Source organism: Vicugna pacos, chromosome 36 (genome assembly GCF_048564905.1).
Source record: "Vicugna pacos chromosome 36, VicPac4, whole genome shotgun sequence".
In the NCBI taxonomy this organism is placed as follows: Eukaryota; Metazoa; Chordata; class Mammalia; order Artiodactyla; family Camelidae; genus Vicugna; species Vicugna pacos.
This window is the reverse complement of record NC_133022.1, coordinates 2,995,827-3,017,730: the sequence shown is the minus strand read 5'-3', so window position 1 is coordinate 3,017,730 and position 21,904 is coordinate 2,995,827. Positions and strand designations below refer to the sequence as shown.

At 51.9% G+C, this 21,904-nt stretch overlaps 1 protein-coding gene across 1 annotated transcript in view; it reads right to left on the bottom strand.

Annotated features, from left to right (window-relative positions):
• The window catches only part of LANCL2 (LanC like glutathione S-transferase 2), a 54,857-nt gene extending 38,098 nt beyond the window's left edge, over nucleotides 1-16,759 (bottom strand). The window contains exon 1 of the mRNA XM_072955559.1: nucleotides 16,339-16,759. Coding sequence (XP_072811660.1) covers nucleotides 16,339-16,524 — 186 coding nt within the window. The 5' untranslated portion in view covers nucleotides 16,525-16,759. The remainder of the gene's footprint in view (nucleotides 1-16,338) is intronic.
• Nucleotides 16,760-21,904: the final 5,145 nt, after the last annotated feature.

The following is a 21,904-nucleotide window of genomic DNA, read 5'->3' as shown; positions in this document are numbered from 1 at the left end:
TCAGCAAAGTGGCCCTGGCAAGTACCACCCTCTGCAAGGACCTCACCTTCTCCCACCTGCAATGTGGGGACAGGTGTGGCTCCAAGGGACACCGCGCAGACAGTGACGGTTCCTCCCCCAAGCACGGAGGCGCTCCGCACGAGAGAAGCGGAGGGGTCACCCGTGCTTCTGGGCCCTGCCTCCTCCGCGCCAGCCCCGACGGTGCACCCCCGGACTCCAGCTTACTCAGCAGGTGCGCACAACAGGTGCTGGGCTGCCGAGGCATTCAACGTAGAAGTCACCATCCCCTTTTTAGAAACGGGACACAGAGGGCAAGGCTCACTAAGGTCATCATGTCATTAGGAAGTGGCCGTCACTGGGAACCTGCCTGAGGCAAAGCCAGAGCCGGCCCACGGCACCACTCTCGGGACAGGGACCGGCTGCCTGGGAGCAGGCCCGCTGCCCTGCCCGGCACACAGCAGGAGGCAGGGGCTGTGGGCCCACTCCCCGGCCCCAGGAGGAGCTGGCCGCCACCACAGGGCAGCAGGGGTGTTCTAAGTGCGCTCAAACGCATGACCTCATTTAGAATGAATTCTGTTTGAAAGGTTCAAACCAAAAGACCTGGCCAGCAAGGCGGGTCGGGTGGTGCCAGGTCTAGAGACGACATTGCAGGAGGAAGGGCAGAGAGTCTCCAGCCTCAAACAAGGGAAGCCCTTCCCCCCAGGCCCCTGTGCTGCCTCCGCCTCCACCCTCCCTGCCCTCGGCTGCACTGCATCCGTCCATCTTTGAGGCCAAGTAGCCGCCAAGCCCCATGGCGTCTGACCTTCCCCCCAACTCCTGCCTCAGCTTGCTGGGGTCCCCCTTCGGGTGCAGCCCAGCGCCTGCCAGCACATTCCACCTTGGACGCTGGCCTCTGTTCCCTGGACAGATAGCAAGCCTTCCGTCCTTTTATGTAAGGAATCCACGAACTGGCAATCAGAACAGGAAAGCAAGGCCTCTGACACACTCACCTGTGCAACAGGCACCCCTGTGAACACAGAGAGAGAGAAAGAGGGTGCAGCATCCTGATGCAAGGATGCCTTCCCACATGCCCTGGACGGTTCCCAGAGGACTCCCAGTCACCTCCTAAGGCCACCGGCACGTACTTCATTAGAGTAGGTTCCTTCATCTTCTAAAACACTAACCCACATTTTCATCAGACAAATACAGCCTCAGAAGCGAGGTGAGGGGCAAGAAGCCCGCGCTCTGACATTCCTCCTGACCAAAATGACCCGGATCGTGTTTGCTGGAACCCACAAGTATGCAAGATCTGTCCACGGCGGGCACTTCTGTTTCTAGTAACACCACCTCACTATTTCCACCTCGCTGCCACCACCACTTCAGGTGCCCTGTCTTTTTTTTTTTTTTTTAACTCAACGATCTTAACACGTTACCTTCCTAATTCAAGGCAAGACACAGCTTTGCACATTTAGCACAAGAAACACGTCTCGGTACTTGAAAGAACCGCAATCTGAGGCCAGACTGTCTCACTCACGTCCTACAACAGTTCAGGTGACTCTGGAGCATCCATCCTCACAAACCACCACACTCAGCAGGCAGCACAGTTCCATAAGCCGCCAACTGTGACACTGCCGACTCGTCGTGCTGGTTCTGCCACACTTGCCAACCTGCCATGTTACAAGCGGGTCCCAGCGATGCTCTATTACCCCAGGACGACCGCTCATGAAGCCCTCACCTACTCACCTATTTTGTCATCTTCCTGGTTTTTCTACAACGAGCAGAAATTAACTCAATGATCGGGGGGAAAATAAAGCTAAGGAAAATAGCCTTGTCCATTTCATTTGACGACACAGAAACAGCCCAAGAGCAAACAGTAGTTCTCCAGACAATCGTTTGAGTCGTCCACGCTCTCAGAGATCAGCGCACCAACAGTCCTCAGATGGACTCAGCGCTAAGGCTGTGACATTTTTGTCTCCTGGAAACTGACATATTCAAGACCTTGCAAGTCATTCTTGACTTTTCTCCCAAGAGAACAAAACACCAGAAAAAAAAGCCGACATGTCAGAATGGCTTTGCTCCCTCCCCACTCACGTCCTGCACACGCATCTTTCGGTCCTCTGCTATCCAAGGGCCATGAGGTCCTAGCTATGTGCCCCAGCACACCCTCACCGCACCAGCCCCTGCTTTATCCTCCTCAGTGGGGTCCCACTGCTCTCAAGGTAAATTCCAGACCCCCTCAGCCCTGGGTTCTGGCCGCCTGTTTGCCTCTCTCTGCTTTAGACACACCGATCTTCCTTCAGTCCCAAGCACTCTCTCTGCCGGAAAAGCTCTCCCTTTTCTCTTTTACCTATCTAGCCCCTACATGCTCTCCGATCCCAGCTGAAGGCCCCCAAGTCTCGCTCGCCAGGTCACAGTGTCCCTCTGTCCTCGGCCCTTGTAAGCTTCCCCAAGCTTATGACATTGGTTATGACCTCTCTCCCACTAACCTCACCGCAAACTCCGCTGAGCACTGGGGGCACAGTCCGCACGCTAATGTTTGTTGAATAAATCAATCCAGAAGTCACAAAATAAATGATGCAAAGCAAGTAAGAATTACTGGAGAGTTGAGAATTGGAGTCTTTAAAACGTGTTTTATTACTGAAATAAACAATGGTCCTTAACTTAAAAAAAATCAGAAAACAGAGACACCAAAGTTTAACCAAAACACAAAAACAAATAAACAAACAAAAACCCTACTGCTGACCCTAATCCAAAGATTTTGCTGTTGACATGCTGCTGCAAATCCTTCCAGGATTTTTTTCTACCAAGAGCAGCATTACTTCTTTCCTCGCTATCAAAATGCAAGATTGCAGGGTCTGCCAAGTGATGCTGCATTAATAGAGATGGGTTGACATTTTAAAAAACGATGTCATCTGAATGGAAGTAACAATGCACCCAAATCATTGCTACAGGAGCCATCCCATTCTCCACACCACATCCCAGATGAGAGGCAGTCCTCCGTAGAAACCGGCTTCAGAATTTCAGGGGGGAAACAGGATGAAAGGTGAAGGGTGGAGGGAGTATGTAAGAAGAGGGTCGAGCAAATCACTCTCAAACCCCCAATCTAAACTGCTTCCTAGCAAAGGGCCAATTTTTTGAGTTGTAAGCTATGGAAACAAAGCAAAGGAGTGACTTCGTGGCTTGGTTAAAACCCAGCTGTTACAACTCTGCTCTCTGAGGACCCAGCAGGGTGAAATGGTGTCACCAGGTCACCACCCCAACTCCAAGAAGAGATGCACTGGAGCCTGGGCAAGTAAATGTCCCTGCGTTTCAGGAGCCCTCGGGAAATGCTCACTCACTGGGCTTGCAAACAGGAGCATCCCTGGGCTCTGCTGCCCCGCAGGGAAGACGCGAGCCCAGCTCTGCCTCTCCACTGCTCCGCAGTCTGGGGCAAGCAGCCTGGCCTCCAGAAGCCTCAGTTTCCTCGTCTATGAAGTGGGACTATGCTCGCCCCTCCCCGCTGGATTGCTAGGGGCACTGGAATAGGTCTATGCACTGTGCCTGACACACAGGAGGCACTCGAATCCAGGCCAGCATGATCTAGCTCTCCTCCACCGCTTGCGGTCAGATCTAACGAGCCACTGGTCTTGATGGACTGATCTCGTGTCAGTGAACATTATTTCATATAATCTAACTGAAAAGAAGACTTGTGACCACTACCAGAAGAAAGAGAGCGTCCACAGGACAACAGGTCCAAGCCTGAAGCGACTGCACGCAAGGCTGGCTGCCCCTCCGTGTCTCTGCGCTGCCACCGCCAAGAAGGTGTCACTGTGTGAAGTGGACACGCAGAACCAGAAACTTAACCAGTACTGTTTCCAAGAAAACAGACAGAAGTAAAAGGGTGAGGAAGAGAGAAATTTAAAGGCTCCGGTGACTCACTGGGACTTTGACCCAAAGGCTCCAGAGCTCTCACGACAAGGATGAACCACACACCTAAAGGTGTGCGGTCAGAAACACAGAACTGAGCGGTCCTTGCTAAACCCCCAGGGCAGGGCAGAAACGCGCACCCCAGGTGCCACCCACTTCCTGAAGGAGGGTCCCCAGCATTTCTGGGTCCCAGCCTCTGCGCAAACAGCACGTGGCCGCCCCGCTCTGAGCACGGGCCCTGCCCCTAAGCCTCTCCTTGCCGAGGCGATCCATGCCGGTTCTCGGCTGTCATCCCCTTCAAGGGTCGGCTGCTGCCGTCTGGGCACGGATGCCGCCCCTTCCAGGCGGGACAAAGGAAACCCATCCGGCCACCGCCTGGATGGGGAGGCGGATGCAAAGCGCGCGGCCCCGTGAGAGGCTGGGACCCACACAGGGGGAAGGGTCCCCGGGCTCCCGGGGGTCGGGCAGGCCCTGCGGGCGCGCGGGGACGCTTAGTCCCTCGGCGCCCCCCGCCCTGCTCCCGGGACCCCCGGGACGCCCCGCCCGCGCGCCCACGTGCCGCCGCCCCACCCCCCCGAGCCCGTCCTGGCCCCGCCCCCCAGCCCGTCCTGGCCCCGCCCCCGGGCCCCGCAGACGCGCAGGAGAAAGAGGGGCGACGCCGCCGCAGCTTTCCGGGACCCCCGCCCCGCGCGGCCCCCACGTGCCCGGGCGGCCTCGGAGCGCGGGACTCCCGGGGGGGGGCGCGAGGAAGGCGCCCCCTGAGGACGAGGAGGGGGGCTCGCCCGCTCTCACGTTTCCATGTCCACGCGGGGGTCTCTCACAGCTCCCCCGCCCCCCGCCCCCCGACCCCGCGCGCCCCCCGCGCGCCCCCCGCGCAGTCTGGTCCGGAACGCAGCGGGCCGCGGGCGGCCGGGCCCTGGGGCAGCGCGCGCGCGCGGGGTCGGGGGCCGGGGGTGCTCGCTCCCCTGTGGGCCCCCCGACCCCCGACCCCGCGCCACCGGCCAGATCACGCGGCCCTCGGCCGCACACGCGGAGCCCCCGCCGGCGTCACCGCCCGGGACACGCGCCCCCGGTCAGCGCGCCGCGCCCAGGCACGACCTTCCACGCAGAAAACCCCGAGGACTCAGACACGAAACCGACACCGCTACGCAACACGTTCAGTGACGCTGCAGGACGTCAAGCCACACAGCGAAATCAGGGGTGCTTCTACACACGCACAGCAAACTACCTGGAAAAAGAAAGAAAACGATCCCATGACAACAGCATCAAAAACAACAAAATACTCAGGAAGACGTTTTGCCAGGGAGGTGAATGCTGCAAACTGTAAGGCTCAGATGAAAGAAACTGGGGACACAAGCAAATGCAAAGCCACCCTGCGTGCCGGGATCAGGAGAATTAACGCGCACGGCTGTCAATAAACGTGCACAGTTGTCTGATTCCCCTTCCAGCTGTTTCCTAACTTTCTGCCTCCAAGTTAGCAATTTAAGCCTCCGATTTCTCGCTCTTTGGATTCTCCCGTTAATCAGATGCACAGTGATTTTCATGGGACGAAGAAACCCTGGACAACGACCTGGCGTGGTGGAACCCGTAAGGCAGAACCCAGCTCACGTCCACTCCCCGCAGCCCGCCTCCGTGGGACCAGAATCCTGGTTGTGTTCACAGCAGCAACGCATCCAGCCCCAGGACACCGCCTTGCTTTCCCCAGCGGCAGCCACCACACAGTTGTGACCAACCACACACAAGTGCAAGTCCTCTGCGGGCTCTTGGAAGGTTCCCGTATTTCCTGATAAAAGAGAAAGACGCAGCTGGCGCTCCCTTCTTTTTCCTCCCTTCATCCTGGTGTAAATTGGACTAGAAATCGGGAACTGTAGCAGCCCTCTTGTAACACAAGAAATAGGAGAAAAACCAACGTAACTGCACAAATTGCAATTATTTCAACCCTGATTAGGCTGAAAGCAATCAGCGCCAACAGCTGCCTACTTCCAGACTTCCTGTTACACAGGAAAAACCATCCAAGATCCTCTCAACTTGAGTCTTGTTTACTGTAGCTGCATGCAGGCCTAACGCACATTTATGTACAGATTTAGCTCTGGCGTGATGACTTTATTGCAAAGCATATACTGTATTCCTCATAAATGTTCCTGGAGCAGAGTTCTAAGGCTTACGGTTACTTGCTCTAATTCCTTTTAACACTCGCCAAAATTGCACTGTAAAAATAACTTCTCTGCCTTTGCTTTCCAGTCTCTCTTCCAGTTCCTAATTTTCTAACCCTCGCTCGTAAAAGAGACTTCTAATTTGTTTATATTGGAACCAAAGTCTCATGAAACAAAGTAAGAAAATTTATTATGCTGTGATTGCTTTTGGAGAAATTTTAACTGGTTCATCTTACTTAACGATGGTATTACTATAAAGAGAATAATTATTGGGCATTTATATGCGTGGCACTACGTGCTCTACGCAATATCTCAATTAATGTTCACAAGCCGAAGGATTCTCTGATTTTTAGGTGGGAAACCTGAGACTAGCCCAAGGTCACATGACAACAGAGACAGCTCTTGGAGCTGTGACTGGACCATGGAATCCCAAAGGCCCCCCATGCTGAGCACTGGCTGAAAATCTTGGCTCGATTCTCCATTTACAGTTGACCTTTAGATTTTGGAAAGGTTTATAGCTTTCACTCAATCACATGGTCTGAATACAATACGGAAACACTTGAGGGGAAAGAATGTGGATAATTACCAAATTTTTAGTCTAATATTACATTATTTTATTCAGTTATTCTTCTGAAGAATAAATAATTCTCTCCATGTGCCAGGCACTGTTACTGGGACAAAAGCTGAAGTAAGATTGGGTCCCCACCCTCGACAGTTCCTGGTCTAACGGGACAAACAGAAATGTAATTATGATGTCACACCGTAAATGCCAGAAGGGCCACGTGTAACCTGGAACATGCCGGGAAAGGCGTCTCTACAGCCTGGAGCTGCTGGGAATGTGGTGTGTCTTGGAACACGGGCTTCGAGTCACCCTTGCAGAAGGCATTCAGGGAATTTCCTGGGTTTGTTCTCAACTCCTGCTCCTGCAGGCAGGCCAGGGTGTAGGCAGGGCGCTCAGAAGGGTGAAGAGGAGACAGAAGGGCATTAACCACCTGCGGGAGCCAGGGAAGGGGCTTCCGTAGGACCCAAGAGACCTCTCCGTGACTAGGAGAACCTCAGTGGGGCCCTCTGTGGGGTAAAAGGCCAGGAACCTTGGCTCCTCAAGCTGGAAAACGCTGCAGAGCTTGCTCGGCACAGCTGTGTGTGTGTGGACAGCTGTCCCCTGAGCTCCTTGACAGGGACACACGTCCCCTGTCCAGGTGTCATCAAACAACCCACGGCCGAGGCACAAGCATGATCCCCATCTCACCGGTGACAGACACGAGGCACAGACTTGCCCAAAACGATACAAACCACAAGTGGTACCCAGGCAGCCAGCCCCAGACTTCGAGCTTGTAACCACCATGCTGAGGACTTTGGGGGGGGGGGTCAGGTGAGCCTCGAGAGATGTCCGCGCCCTAATGCCTGGAATCTGAAACGTGTCACAGACTTAAAGTAGGGGGCGTGTCCCAGGGCATCCAAGCGGGGCCAGTCTAACCACGAGTCCCTCCTCTGCCTGGAGTCAAAGGATGTGGCCGCAGGTGCTGGCAGAGAGCTCTGCAGTGAGAGGCCGGCTCTTGTGTGGCTGCAGGGCCACGTGGAAGCCTGACAAGGACTCAGGCAGCCCCTGGGAGCAAAGAGAAGCCCCGGCCTTCAGCAGCAAGGGGACAGGGGCCACCTGCTGCACCCCAGGCCCTGAGTTCCCCGCCCACGTGAGACAGGAGCGGCTCATCCCAGCGCCTCCAGAAGGGAGCCCCGCCCTGCCGGCACCTTGACTGAGGCCTGTGAGCCTCCGGGCAGACAGACCAGCCACACGGCCCCTGGGCCCCTGACTCACATAACTGTGAGCACATACATGGGGGCTGTTTGAAGCAGATAAGTTTGTAGTAATTTTTTATGGGAGGAACGGGAAAATAACACAACTTGCTTATTTAACCCTTTGAATGGCTTCTGTGTGGCGGAGCAAGGTCATCTCCCCGGACAAGTCTGAGAATCCGAGAAACCCGCGTCGGACACGCGGCTTCCAGAGGGGTCAGGAGTCTGCAGGTGGCAGGTGCCCCACTCTGCGCTGAGGCACGAAGAGCGAGCGGTCCTTTCTGAAGAGATAAAGTATGGAATACGCAACGATTCTTTCTCAAATACTGACGTTTTAATGTATTTTTTCCATGAAAGTTGTGTTTGAGGAAATACAACTGCCAAATACAAACATACAGAAATCTTTAAAAAGATTAACAAGTAACTTTAAAAAAATCATGATCTTAACCTTGAAGAGAGAAGAGTGGAAACTCTCAAAATAGGGGTTTAACATGCACATTTAAATAACTCCTAAAGCAAAAGGTACAGTTCTGAACAGGTATTCCTGAGTCAAACTTCCAAGTATGAGTAGTATTGTCAATGGACCAGGAGAGCTTGTGAATGCAGTCATTCACTACACTCCTCATGAATGTCGGCACTTGGGGGACAGTTCACCTAATTCAATTCTGATAACTTGCAATGTTTTCATCCCTGTGTTACAGACAAAGAACCTCAAGTCAACCAGTATAACTTGCCGACATTTTTTAAGATAATTCAAAAACTGACCCAACTTTTGCGTATGTGATGATACAGGGCATGCACACCAGGATACGTGCGCGTGTACCGACACCGGCCAGGAACTCTTTCACGGGGAAGGGTTCGCGAACCTCTCTCCTGCGGGGCACTCCGTAACCTCGGCTCTCCCAGGGCAAGACACTTTGGAAGGGTTCACACATATGAGGAAGGCGCGCTTGGTTTTCTAAGACTCTGTCTGCAAACAAAAATGAGTAAGTACCCTGACCACGGCCTCAAAGTCAACCACTGAGGGAGAAAAGAGGGAAGCGCTGTGCGCGCCGATGGTGAAGGATGAGACGGTGGCGTGACTCCTCCCTTGGCTACTAGCGCTTTCAGGCAGCAGGAGAAGGGTGCTCACCCAGACCAAGTGGGCGCCGAGGAAATGCCGTTTGTCGGCTTAGATGTTTGAAAATTGTTCATTCTCTTAAAAAATAAATGTGTGTTTACATAATCGGGTCTGTCCTCTTCTCCTTATTTCAAGCGCAGTAATACTATGAACAGAAAATGCTCTAGATTACGTATTCAAAACACACGTGACTGTCCAATTTTGATGTGTGTATTTTATATCTCAAAAATTAACTGATAACGTGCAGTGTGCACTCTCTAGCGGATATATATGCTAACCACAAGAAAGTTTACAATCGCAGTAAAGAACCAAGGACAACTGCTAAGTGACGGTGCATTGGTAAGCTGATCCCCAGGGCTCAAAGCACATGCTTATTGTTAACACAGGGACAGTGGGACTTTGCGGTCAAGCTGTACTTATTTTTGGAAAGCTGTCAGTGAAAAGTTAGGCTTTATTTTGATTACACAATCGCTGCATGGTATTAGCTAAAATCTGTGGAAGAGAAGCACTTTCGGAGAAGGAAACTCAGTTTGCTGTATTCAATTCTATTCAAGTAAAATTTGCTCAAAACCTGCTTTGGCCCGAGCAGACTGCCAGGTGGCCCTGAGAGGACAGGCCTCACCTGCGACACCCATAAGGAATATCACACAGTCTTACTTTAGTTTAGAATATTGTCCAGAGGACCTAGATCATGACCCTACATAACATTCTAGACACACAAGGGATTTTAAAAATAAAATGATGCTGTTAAATAATATATAAAAACAATTCCAATAAAACAGTAAGAGTTTTTTACTTCAGTACGTTTATTCTTCATTCAACAAACACTTACTCAGTATCTACTATGTCCTGGCTTGGTATCAAGTGTGAAGATTTTTTTTTTAATAATAATAATTCAAGCATCAGTAAGAAAAAAAAATCCTGTCTCAAAGAGTACAGTTAAGTGGGGAACAGAAACAAAAAGAATTACAGTAGGCGCTCACCAATCACGGATTAAGCCTTCAGAGCTCCTGTTTGAGGTTTCAAGCATAAGCACGTGATTCTGAAGACCCACGTCACCATACACAATTCTCAGTGACGCTGAGGACCAAACGGAAACAGAAGGTGAGCTGACAGAGCTGTGGGCAGACAGTTGAGCTGACCTGCCAACATCCAATAACCCTTCTGCACCCTCACCGCCAGCCGTGGCAGTGCCCCCACTGCAGAGACGGTGACAGCGAGGAACATACGCGGGGTGGGACTTAGAAATCTGCTGACAACCCGTGGACACGCGCATGCAAGCACTGCCCGTCGGACTGCATTCTCCTCAGATGGCAAAGGCGCAAGAACAAGCCGTCTCTAAGGAGACAGGATGTGTAATTTTTTTTATATTCCACGAAAGAAATAAACCTCTATGGAATTTTTCATTATCACATTTTATACTCTAATAATAAAAGACAAGACAGATAATAATGCTGACAGATATATAATAATGCTAACAGCTACCACTGACTGACCTCTTCACCTGCTCACCATGTGTCAGTAACTGCGGAACAAGGTGCTAATTGTATCAGGCACTGTTTTGTGTGCTGCAAATGGACTTAACTCAAACACCCTAATGAGGAAGGGGTTGTATTACAACGTTATTACCATATGCTTTCAATCAATATCTTACACCAATATTATATTAAGAACTTCAATTACCTTTCCAACTTAACCCTTTGCTATAAGCTGATGAGATAAACGCTATTATCCTATGTTAACGGGTATTGTTCTAAGTGTTTGCGTGTATTAACTAACGTAACTGCCATAACCTATTGGGAAGGTACCGTCATCGCCCAAAGTCTATAGCAAACAGGTGGCAGAAAAGCAGACATCCAACCCAGGCCCGGCCAAGTTCTCTGTGGCTCTGCGCCACACTTACTGCCGAGCGGCAGGAAACGCTGATTTACAGCGTTCTGTGGTCTCCCCTCCATCATCTTCCCGTCACCTCCTACGTCAACATTTTCCATACTGGGAACTGAAAACTGGCTGGAGCTGAAGTTCACATTAACAGGGACATCCAACAAGCTGTCGGCGGTGCTCACCCACATAACGCACACATGGACCCTCCGCGGGCCTGGGGACCCTTTCAGACCCAAATGCAGGTTGTGGTTCACTGGGTGCAGGGTGGAAGCTGCCTGCATCTTCCAACAGGCTTTCAGGGAAGGCTGAAGTGTTCGGTCCCCAAATCTCACTCTGAGGACAAAGCCTGCAGACTGTATTCCCTCCCTCAGCCCCACTTTAGCTCATTTTGAATGCAGGAAAAATTGTATTTCTCTGGGCTATTGAAAAGTGCAATATTTCCTTATGTTTCCATGACATATTATGACATTAAACAAATTCTGAAGTGCAAAAACTTTGAAACAGAAATATAGAAAATCAGGTGAAGAAGGATAAAATGGAGCATTTCCAACAGCCCGAGATTATGCCAAATTACAGATCCCAAGTGAAACTTTTCTTAATCTTCGCTATTGTGTGGAAAAGGTTTATAATCCTTAGGCCCCATCAAGTCCTTCAGAATTGGCTCCAGTCCACTTTTCCTGCCTCATGACCGCCCAGTGTCATTCACGTGCCCCCCTCACCCTGGCATATCTCACTCCTTGCCACCCCCTTCAAGCTGCACCCTGTCTCTGCTCTGGCAAAGCACCCCCCCCCGTCAGATTCATTCACAGAGGCCACTGGACGGAGGTGGCTCTCACGCCCTGGCAGCCCACGTAAGCAAACCAAAATCTGGGCCTGTGGACGCCTCAGGGTTAGGAAATTGAAACACTAAGGACAACCGATCACAGACCAACAGCTCGGCTTTAAGCTGCAGGCTTAAAAGTGCTTCCACACTTTTTCCATACAGATGATCCTTGAATAACACAGGTATGAATTGCGAGGGTCCGTTTGTATGTGGACCTTTTTCAATAGTAAATACTACAGTAATACACAAACCCTGGTTGGCTGACTCCCCAGATAAAAAGAATCTCAGAACAGAGGACCCACCCATGCAGAGTTCAGTTAGAGTTAAGTTTTCCACTGTCCGGAGGGCTGGTGCCCCCACCCCTACACTGCTCCCCGCTCCTGTCGGAGAAGTGCCCCCGACCACGTCCGGCTTGGTGCGGCCTGATTCAAATCGACCTGTGCTCACAAACCTCTTAAAATCTGTAACATGCCCAAGTTTATCTTTTAAAAGCTCTGCTGTCAGAAGAGGAAATCAAAGGAGGCCCTTGACGGCCCCCAGGAGGCCTCCTCATCAATCAGGCCAAGTTTAATGAGGCTAATTTGCAAACAAATTAGCCTTACTTCGATTATCTGCAGTAGAAATGAGGACTGTAGAGGGAAAAAAAACTGTGTTTCAGTAGAAAATTACAGCAGAGCCTTGTGCACATCAGATTCTAGTCCTGTTCACCGTCTTTCAGGATTGCTCTCCACCTGTAAACTGGACGGGAGCCTGAAGTCCCACTTCTCCTAACAGCTGGCTATGTTTCGCCAAACTAACATTCTGAATTTTCTCCTACTTTCTGATTTGAAATCATAAGAACAAAGCTGCCCTTGAACCTCCCTGAAGGGACCATATCAAGTCCTCATCACAACCCAGATGGCAGCCAAACTCCAGGGCCTTGACCCTTGGGTCCACATCCCTCAGTTAAAGAGGCTCCTCCGGACTCTGGGAACTGCACACCAGCTGGAGATCTCAAACGAAACCTGAGCCGGGAGGTTCCTCCCGGAAGCAGACGATGTCTCCCCAGATCCCAGAACGAGGACTTCATCTCCGATACAGAAACCGTTACTCCTTTTGCCTTTGCGCTGCCTGTTTTTTCCGTGAACGCACCAGGAGACGCTGCTCCCCAGCTCCGGGAACCATCACTAAATCGACTGCTAAGGCCACAGCAGCACAACAGTCCCCAGGCTTTCTTGCTAAGGTGGTTCTGGGTAACAGACCTGCTTCAGATCGCTGGCTGGCTAAACAAGGCGCGTGCGCCCCAGCAATGCCTCCGGCTACACCCGGATCAACACCTCTGCCACCACAGCCAATACAGGAAACCAGCAAGCAAGCTACTCAGGGCGATGCGCCTGCAGGCACATTCTTCGATTTATCCGACACCTGCCGGTCTGGTTCACGAGGGTGGGGCCCTGGCTAAGGGACTGTTCTTCACTTCTTGGTAATTATCTTCCTAACTGTCGACATCATGGTCTCCCTGGTGGTCCGTGTCCTCTCAAGGGTCTCAAATGAATATTCACGGCCACCAACAGCACAGCAGGAGGTCTCACTGCTCTTGGAGAAACAGAACCAAGCAAACGAGATGAACGGCAAAAACAGCTCTTACACCCAATTTGAGGGCACCCTCTCATTCATGAATACTGTGAAGTTAATCAAAACAAGGAGGCCACTTAGCTAAGGTGGCTCTAAGGCCTTTCCAACCTACCCACGCACACCAAAACCCAAACCTGTAAATGCCCCAAGGTTACAAAATCAAAACCTGAGGACGACCAGTCACAGCCAACTGGGCCTCGAGCTACAGCAGCTGGATTCCTGATCCTGAGAAACTATGTGAGATCGTAGGTGTTTATTAAATTACTAAGCTGGGGAACCATTTACTACACAGCAATAGACGGCTAGTAACAGGGGCTTCTCCCCGAGTGCCCTCTTGGCCCCAGGAGTGGGGCTGCTCCTCATGTCAGCCACTCCTGTGGTCTCCAGAGTTCTCCTTACTTCTCACAGGCAGTCGCTCATTCATCCAATCACTATGGCTAGAGTAGTTCTTTATATTAAACCTTCCCTGTCAAATCCCTGTGTGGTTTCCTATCTCCTGGTGATAAAGCGAAGGGAGCTGATGCTGCTGATCAGAGAAGCACAGTCTGAGAAACGCTGGTGTAGACTAACCAGGATTCAGATCCTCAAGTCCACGGCCACGACAGAAACAAGTAAAAAGAAGGGAAGAAACGGCCAACAGTGCCAACTTTAGATACCTTTCATGATTAAAAAAAAACAAACCCTGGTTCACTGCTTTTCATAATACTTGGACCAACGTTGTCAAAATGTTACAGAAGCTTACTTACGGAAACGTACCTCAGTGAAGCAGACTTGAGCTGCGTTTAGAACTGGAGGTGAATTGCATTCATTGTTTACACCACACATACTCACCACTAACCTAAATGAAACCAACAAATGACTTCAATACTGAGTAATAAAGTTATCAGGTTGGGAGATTTTAGTTAGCCTTTTCTCACATCACCATTGGTAAAATTATTCAATGCCTACTTTACAGATTACCCTCTAAATTGGTTTCCTGGGGTGCTGAAACAAACTGGGTGGCTTAAAAATAACACAAATATAGTCTCTCAGTTCTGGAGCCCGTAAGCCCAAAATCAAGGCGCTGGCAGGGCCGTGCTCCCTGAGACTCTGGCTAGCTTCCAGTGTTTGCTGGCAATCTCTGGCGCTCCCTGGCTTGCAGATGCACCACTCCAATCTCTGCCTCCATCATTTCATAGCCTTCTCCCTTCTCCCTGTGCCGTATCGGATCAACAGCCCACCCTACGCCAGCATGAAAGTAACTAACTACACTTAACATAACTATTCTAAAACAAGGTCACATTCTGAAGTTCCGGTGGTTAGAACGTCGTCCTTTTGGGAGACACAATTCAGCCTATTAACACCCTCATTTCCATGAAACTTCATGTTTATCAAAACAAATGCATACTTGGTAACAACTATCTTTATGACGTTCTTACTATTTTAAGAATTAAAAATGTAATACTCTGCCAATCATCATCTATACAGAAGACAGTGGAACTTAATTCACATTCATTTTATCTTATGATTTTCCGAAACCTAAGAAGTATTCTTGCCATCTCTTAAAATCAGAAGTCCCTCTCTCCCTTTAATGGGCTCTCATTTTCAAGTTCAAGAATATGGAAGAAAAGTAAAAAACAAAAGAACATTTCCTTTAGCACATAATCACAACCACTGGCAAGGGTCCCCACCTGACTCATTCTAATTGTTTAGATGCACGGAGGCATCACAATACTCGCTTGTGGTTCAATTTTCTTTTCCCGAAGCCACTTTAGTATATGGTTGAGATCAAAGCCACATTTACCAGATATAAAGGGTAAAAAGAAAAATATGTAAATTCAGAACAAGTGTTTATCTTCCGTGAGGCAGAAAATGAAACTCAACTGTTTCCACCTCTTTACTGTTCTCGGGGAGACTGAAATAGTGGTCAGGAGTTCCTCTCACTCATTTTCAACTAAACATTGCAGCAACCTCCTTACTCTCAGGACAGTATTTGGACAGTGACTGACAGTATGAATGACGGGTTTAAAAATACTGACTGTAAAGAATTTGAACAAAGTCACAAACGTAACCGAAGGTATGTGAAAACAGAAGAAAATCTGGAAAACCAATATTGACAATGTTGAATTCTAAACCGTTTAAGCATTGACTTTTCAAGGGGAAGAAAAAGTTGCATTTACTGGGGGCCTACTAGGTACTACATAATGCAGTTTGTCGAGCCGTTTAGACTTCACCTAATTCAATTACCGACATCCCTGTGAGCTGGGGACTGTTCTCCACTGAATCACATACAAGAAAAGAGATGTTCAAAGAAGTCACTTGCCTATAAGATTCCATATTCGGAACAACAGCTCTTTCAAAATTTCCTTCTAAATTCGGGCGAACGTACACGTTTCCAAAGACAAAGTACGTGGGGAGCCGGGGAGGTAGAGGGAGAGTGGGAACGGAGAGCAGCGGGAAGACGGAAACCTCACCAGGAAACGTGCTTCCACCCAGCACGAAGGCAGCTGTGCACCAGCACAGGCCCACGGGTTCCCTCCCGGCCGCCTTCCCCCCCACGGGAACGTTCATCCGGACGCCCCGCGTCCGACCCCGCGGCGCAGGGGTCGGAGCCGTCAGGGCGACCCGACTGCGCAGGAACAACGCGAATTCCCAGCGCGGGGGCCCGGGGCCAGGCGGCAGGGCGGCGGCCGGCGGCGGTAAGGCAGCCGCGAGTCAGCGACCCCGGCGCCCGGCCCGCACTCCCGAGCGCCCAGGCCCGAGGCGCCAGGACGCGCCCACCGGGAGGAAAGCGGCGACAAGACACACGGCCACAGCCTCCCAGGGCCCCGTCGCCCGGGAAGGACCGCAGCGCCGCGCCGGCGAAAGGCGCGCAGAAGCGCCCGGTGCCCGGAGCCCCCGCCGCGGGGCCCAGGCCGCACCCCGGGCGCAGCGCGCGGCGCGGACGGGTGACGCGCGCGGCGCGCGTGGGTGACGTCGGCGCGAGCGGTGACGTCAGCGCGGCGAGGGGGGCGGCGGGTGGACGCTACCACCGCCGGCGCCCCCCGCCCCCGCCGCCGCCCGCCGCCCGCCGCCCGCCGACTCACCTTCCCGTCGCTGTGGAAAGGGAGGCCCAGCTCGTCGGGGGGCAGCGCGGGGCGAGCGCACGGCGGCTCCTCGGCCGGCCCGGCGGCGGCCTCGTAGTCCGGGAAGGGGTTGGGGAACGCCCGCTCCTCCATGTCCGCGTCCCCGCCCAGCGGCAGCTTGAGCCTCCGGGACATGGTTTCGCCCATGGCGGCCGCGCGCCCTGCCCTCCGCGGGGCCGCGCGCTACGGCGAGCGAGCGGGGACCAGCTTCCCCCGGGGCGCGCGGGCCGCGGGCGGGCGGGCGGCGGGTGAGCCCCGGGCGGGCGGCGCCGGGGGCGGGCACGCGTGGCTGCGGCGGGCGCCCCGCCCCGGCCCGGCTCGGCTCGGCGGGCCCGGCCCCCGGGGAGGGGGGCTGCGGCGGGCTGGGCGCCCCGGCGGGTCCCCTCCGCGGACGCTGCTCCGGCCGCCGGCGGCGCCGCGCGGACGGCGTCTCCGGGGAGGGCGGGTCCCGGGCCTCCGCCGGGGGAGGGGGCGGGGGAGGAGCCACCGCCTCGCTCTCCCCTTTTGCAGCGTTTCTTCTCGGTCCCTTCATTTTCGTTGAACAGGTTATTTTTGGTAATAGCGGAGAATGTGATAACAGACTGAATCACCTACATATTTCATTGACCCCGAAGTTCCTCCAACATTAATTGCGCAGGAGCATAACGTGTTGTAATAAAAGGACATAAGCCACTAAGTCTGTGTTTATCTAGTCACAACATGGTTAGCAGCCTTTATTGGTTCTCTCTGTTCCTGTCATTTTTTAAGTCACTTGGAACCAAATAGCTCATGATTTCTCCTCCTCAAGGGAAATACCTTATTCCAGGGTTTTTTTGCTCCCATTTAAACATTGATTCCATTTAAATGCCGAATGCCGTGTGGTACTAAGTGGTGACAAATGATAGTTTCTGTCCCGGGGATTCCAAGTTCGTGGGTGAGAAAGGTATGCAAGGTACGCATAGTGCAGCGTGATTCGGACACTTCCCTGGAACCCAGCAAGGTGTCCGTGAATGTCACAGAAGTGACCTGATGGGGCACAGCACCGAGCGCGGGAAAGGCTCCCTCCTCCTGTCCTGTTGTCGCCCCGAGCCGAGCAAGGATGCGCGTGTGAACCAGCCCCTACCTGCAGGAGGACCATGGGAAATTCCACTGCAGGAGAAAATCGTTGCGAAGGGTGACTCAGCGTAAATATCCTCAGCGCTCAAGGAAAGAGAACTGCTATCAGACGATGTGTTGAGGGCCCGCTCCGCTTTCCTGCTTCAGTCCTTTGTCCTCGGGGCCATCTCTCTGTCACCCTTAGTGAAGGACATTTCCTAACTGCTCCCGAATTCTGATGCCTTTACCATGTGAGAAACTCAGCCGCCTAAACACTGATCCTCACCTGTCTTATGTTACTGAGCCCAGGCTTGTACTCTTGGCTGCGTGACACCCCAATAAATCCAAGGTCAAGTTGCTGGGGCAATGACTCATGTCTTTGTTCAGAAAGCCAGCTCACTTGAGAAGATGGTGGACTAGTGGCCAAAAGAACCGTTGTACAGGAGTTAGAATTCAGGCTTCTTTTACACGAAAAGAGGGATGGGGGGGTTGTGTGTATTTGTTGCAAACTTCTTAGGGTTGGAATCCTTTGTTCTTGAAGCTGTCCACCTGGCTCAGGTCATGATGTTCCTGTAGACCTCCAACAAGACAGATGTTATTCTCTGTTCTGCAGCTTTGTATCTCTATGAATGGAAAAGCGTTATACCTTTAATGGTGGAAGCCTTGAGAATGGGCTGCACTGTGCATTTCAGGCTGCAGGCAGCGTTCTTAACTTGTAGCAAAAGCAATGGAATACAAAGGTTAAAGTAACAAAAAAAAAATAGATCCAACATTGTTCTTTCATATGGCACTTAGGAGCCATCCCGCTCCCATCTCAGGGACTTTACCGGACAAAATAACACACAGCACATTTTCCCCAAAGCCTGAGTTATTTAGATCGTTACACACATGGAGGTGTGACAGAAACCGCCACTTCAGGCTTTGCTACGTTAAGCCTGGTGACCTTTGATCTCTCTCTACCCCTTGTTGACTAAAAAAAAAAATGCACGACTTAAAAGTGGAGAGTTATGTTTTATTGGCGGCCTTCCTGAGGACTACGGCCTGGGAGGGCAGCCTCTCAGATTGCTCTGAGAAACTGTTTCAAAGAGGTAAAGAAGGAGTCAGGATAATCAGGTGCTTTTGCTGGAAAAAAAACAAAAACAAAAAACTGTAGTTGAATATCAAAACATCATGCTAATCACACATATAGAGCCCCCAGAGACGTGCAAGTTGATCATTTTTGTGGCCTTTCTGTGTAGTGAAGATGCCCCTCGACGTTATCCTTTGATCTGCATCTTCGCTACCCAAGGCCAGTGTCCGGTTTTTCTGCATGAATTCCCCCCAGGGCGCTCCGCTGGGGTTGGCTGCAGTGCAGTGGACTAAGGCCTTGATGGTGGGCACGAATGGCTGCTTACTGAATGGCAGGCAGCATTATGTCCACAGCTGGTGCGAGGTTAAGACAGGTTTTCTCATTCTTGTTTAAAATCTGGTGGATAGCTGTGGACGACTCTGGCAAGCACAGAAACATGCTTGAAAGACAATCCATATTTTCAAATGGCCCTTCCTTATGCAGATTATTTTGGTTTTGAAAATAGTCATTCTTTATAAAAGTATGTTTATCTAGAACATATAATTTATGTTAATATGTTGATAGTAAGTATTTAAAATTTTTTCATTTTAATTTCTAATTTGGTACATATTGATAGATATGGCCCAGACAAAATTTCTCTTGGGTCCTCAGTAATTGTTAAGAATGTAATGTGGTTCTGAGACCCCAAATTTGAGAACTACTGCCTTCAGCAAGCTGTTCCGTCAGCCATGTTCTTTGAAAGTCTATGAGTCAAAATGTGTAACTTCATACCATTCCGTACTCACTTTCAACACGGGATCAAAATCCATCATGATGTCTCGTTTGATTTCTAGATCTCTAGGGGAATCAGTGAGAGGATTTAAGTTGTGCTAGGCTAACACATAGGTGAGATTTCTGCTCCCAGAAGTTGGTTAGATCACAGGAAAGACTGAGAAGGAGCAAGAGAGGGGCAAGGGTGTAGCTCAGTGTCAGAGCATGTGCTTAGCAGGCACGAGGCCCTGAGTTCAATCCCCAGCACCGCCTCTAAAAATAAATAAACCTAATTACTCCCTCCCACAGACAAAATAAAACAATTAAATAATACAATAATTATTAAAGTTTTTAAATAAATACAAAATTTTTTAAAAGGAGCAGGAGACATCAGTGAAGTCATAGCTCTGCAGGGCTCCCCAGGGCCCCCCACCTCTCAGGCAGGCCACCCCCCAAACTCCCAGCCCTCCGAGGAACACGAGTCCAGGGCCTAAGGAGGAATGAGGACCCAAACCTGCAACATGGCACTGTGAATCCATGGTAACTGGCCGTCTCCCGGGAGTCCGAGGGCAGTGGCCGTGGTGAAGTCACCATCTCCGATGTGTCCTGCCTGAATGTGTGTCTGTGGGACAGCCCGCCTCTACTGTCCTTCCTGAACCGCCTCTGGACAAAGGCCACACCACCAGCAGAAGGCTCCCAGCACCAGCTCATCTGGAGTGCCCCCAAACGTAAGGGACAGAAAGGGTGACTCGGACAGGAGATCTCTGCTGGGGCTCAGCCGTCTCCAAGGTCTGGGGTCACTCAGGCAGTCAGTTTGCAAGGAATTTGTCTTCCGTTACCTTTTGAGGGCAAGGCGCAACCACCTGCCCAGGGACAAAACCTCAGTGGATTGCAGACTTGGTGGAATTCCAAAAACAATGCGGGGAGGGGGCTCATCCCTGGCTCAACCCTGACGGGCACCGTTAAAGAGAATGCGGTCACACTGAAGGAAGAAGGGGCTTCACGGAGAACCATGCACCTCCCCGCCCTCACCGCAGATCAGGCACAGCCTGTGGGGCGGCAGAGGCGGCCCGGGGCCCTGCGAAGTGGACACGGCCCTGGAGGAGCAGACTTCTCCATGAACACAGGAGACACACTCTGAAATATCCGCAAATCTTCCGCCAGGCAGAGAAGTGGGTTGCAGGTAATGACAGTGAAATGGGACTTACTACTGTTCATGAGAATGCCTTCATAATCTAGGGTGTCTGGCCTACCTGGTACACAGAGCAGGGGCAGAGATGCGATTTTCCCAGGAAAAAATACAGTATTTTTCACTCATGAGTATTACATGATACCTTTTCTACTTGGATGCTCTGTCTCCACCTTGTTAATTTTTCTTTACCTCTTCTCCGTGCAAAGAAACAGGCCTTTCCTGATGCAAACAGGACTTCCCCGGGACAGCCTTCCTGTTCATACAGAAAGAGCTGACTTGCTGGCTAGTTAACAGCTGACCTCCTTAGCAGACAATGGCATGGAAAGTTCCCCCTCCTGCTCTGCATCATGTGCTGTATGAACTGCCCAGAATCGTCAAGTCTATGAAGACAGGAACTAGACGAGTGATTTTGAGACAGGAGGAAAGAGGGCATGGAAGTACCACGAAAAGACTATCACAGGAACCAGCCCTCCAGGTTCCTGGGGTTGACAGGACTCAGCCAGGCAGTGCTCCCTGGGACTCTGTCACATGGTCACAGTCAGACGGGGGCTGGGGCTGGAGTCCCCTCTAAACTGCCCCTCACACGGGCCACCAGCTGGACCTCGTATGGGGCGGAAGCTGGGGCGTCTCCGTGCGGACGTCCCACGTGGCCTGGGCGTCCTCAGAGCATGGTGGCTGTGTGCCAGAAGTGAGCGTGGCTCCTTTTCTGAGCCAGCTGTGGAGGTCTTGCACCCCCACGTTTTATCAGCAAGGCAGCGCCACAGGCCTAAGACAAAGGTGCCGGGGACTGAGTTGGGTCCCACCCAAAATCCGTATGTTGACACCCTGAATCCCAACGTGAGGATGTCTGGAGAGGAGGCCTTTGGGAGAGAATTATATTTAAACGAGGTCGCGAGGGTGGGGCCCTCGTGGTGGGATTAGGGCCCTTATGAGATGCCAGACAGCTGGTCCCCTCTCTCTCTGGCTCTGTCATGTGAACACACAGCAAGACGGTGGCACCTCCAAGCCAAGGAGGAGGACTCTCAGCAGGACCCGAGCACACGGGCACCTCGATCGCAGACTTCCAGCCTCCAGAGCTGTGACCGTGAGCGCTGCTGAGCCCCCGGTCTGTGTTGTGTAGTTGCAGCCGTCTGACCTACGACAGAAACCCCAGCCCTGGATGGGAGGCGTGTGTGAGACCTTGCAGGCAGGCGTGTTTGAAAACCGCCTGGAACAGAATGGACGCAGACAGCAGCTCTGGGACACCGCAGGCCTCACGCTGGGGAGCCGGGGGCTGAGCCGCCTCTCAGGGCTCATGGATGATCAGCAGCGGAGCTACCCTGTGATCCACGCACCCCGTGACCGCAGCCCCCAGACCTTCCCCAGCATAGACGGCGGGGAGGCACTTGGTGGCCTCACCAGGGCGGCAGCACAGGACACCCTCACTCACCTTGAATCCCCAG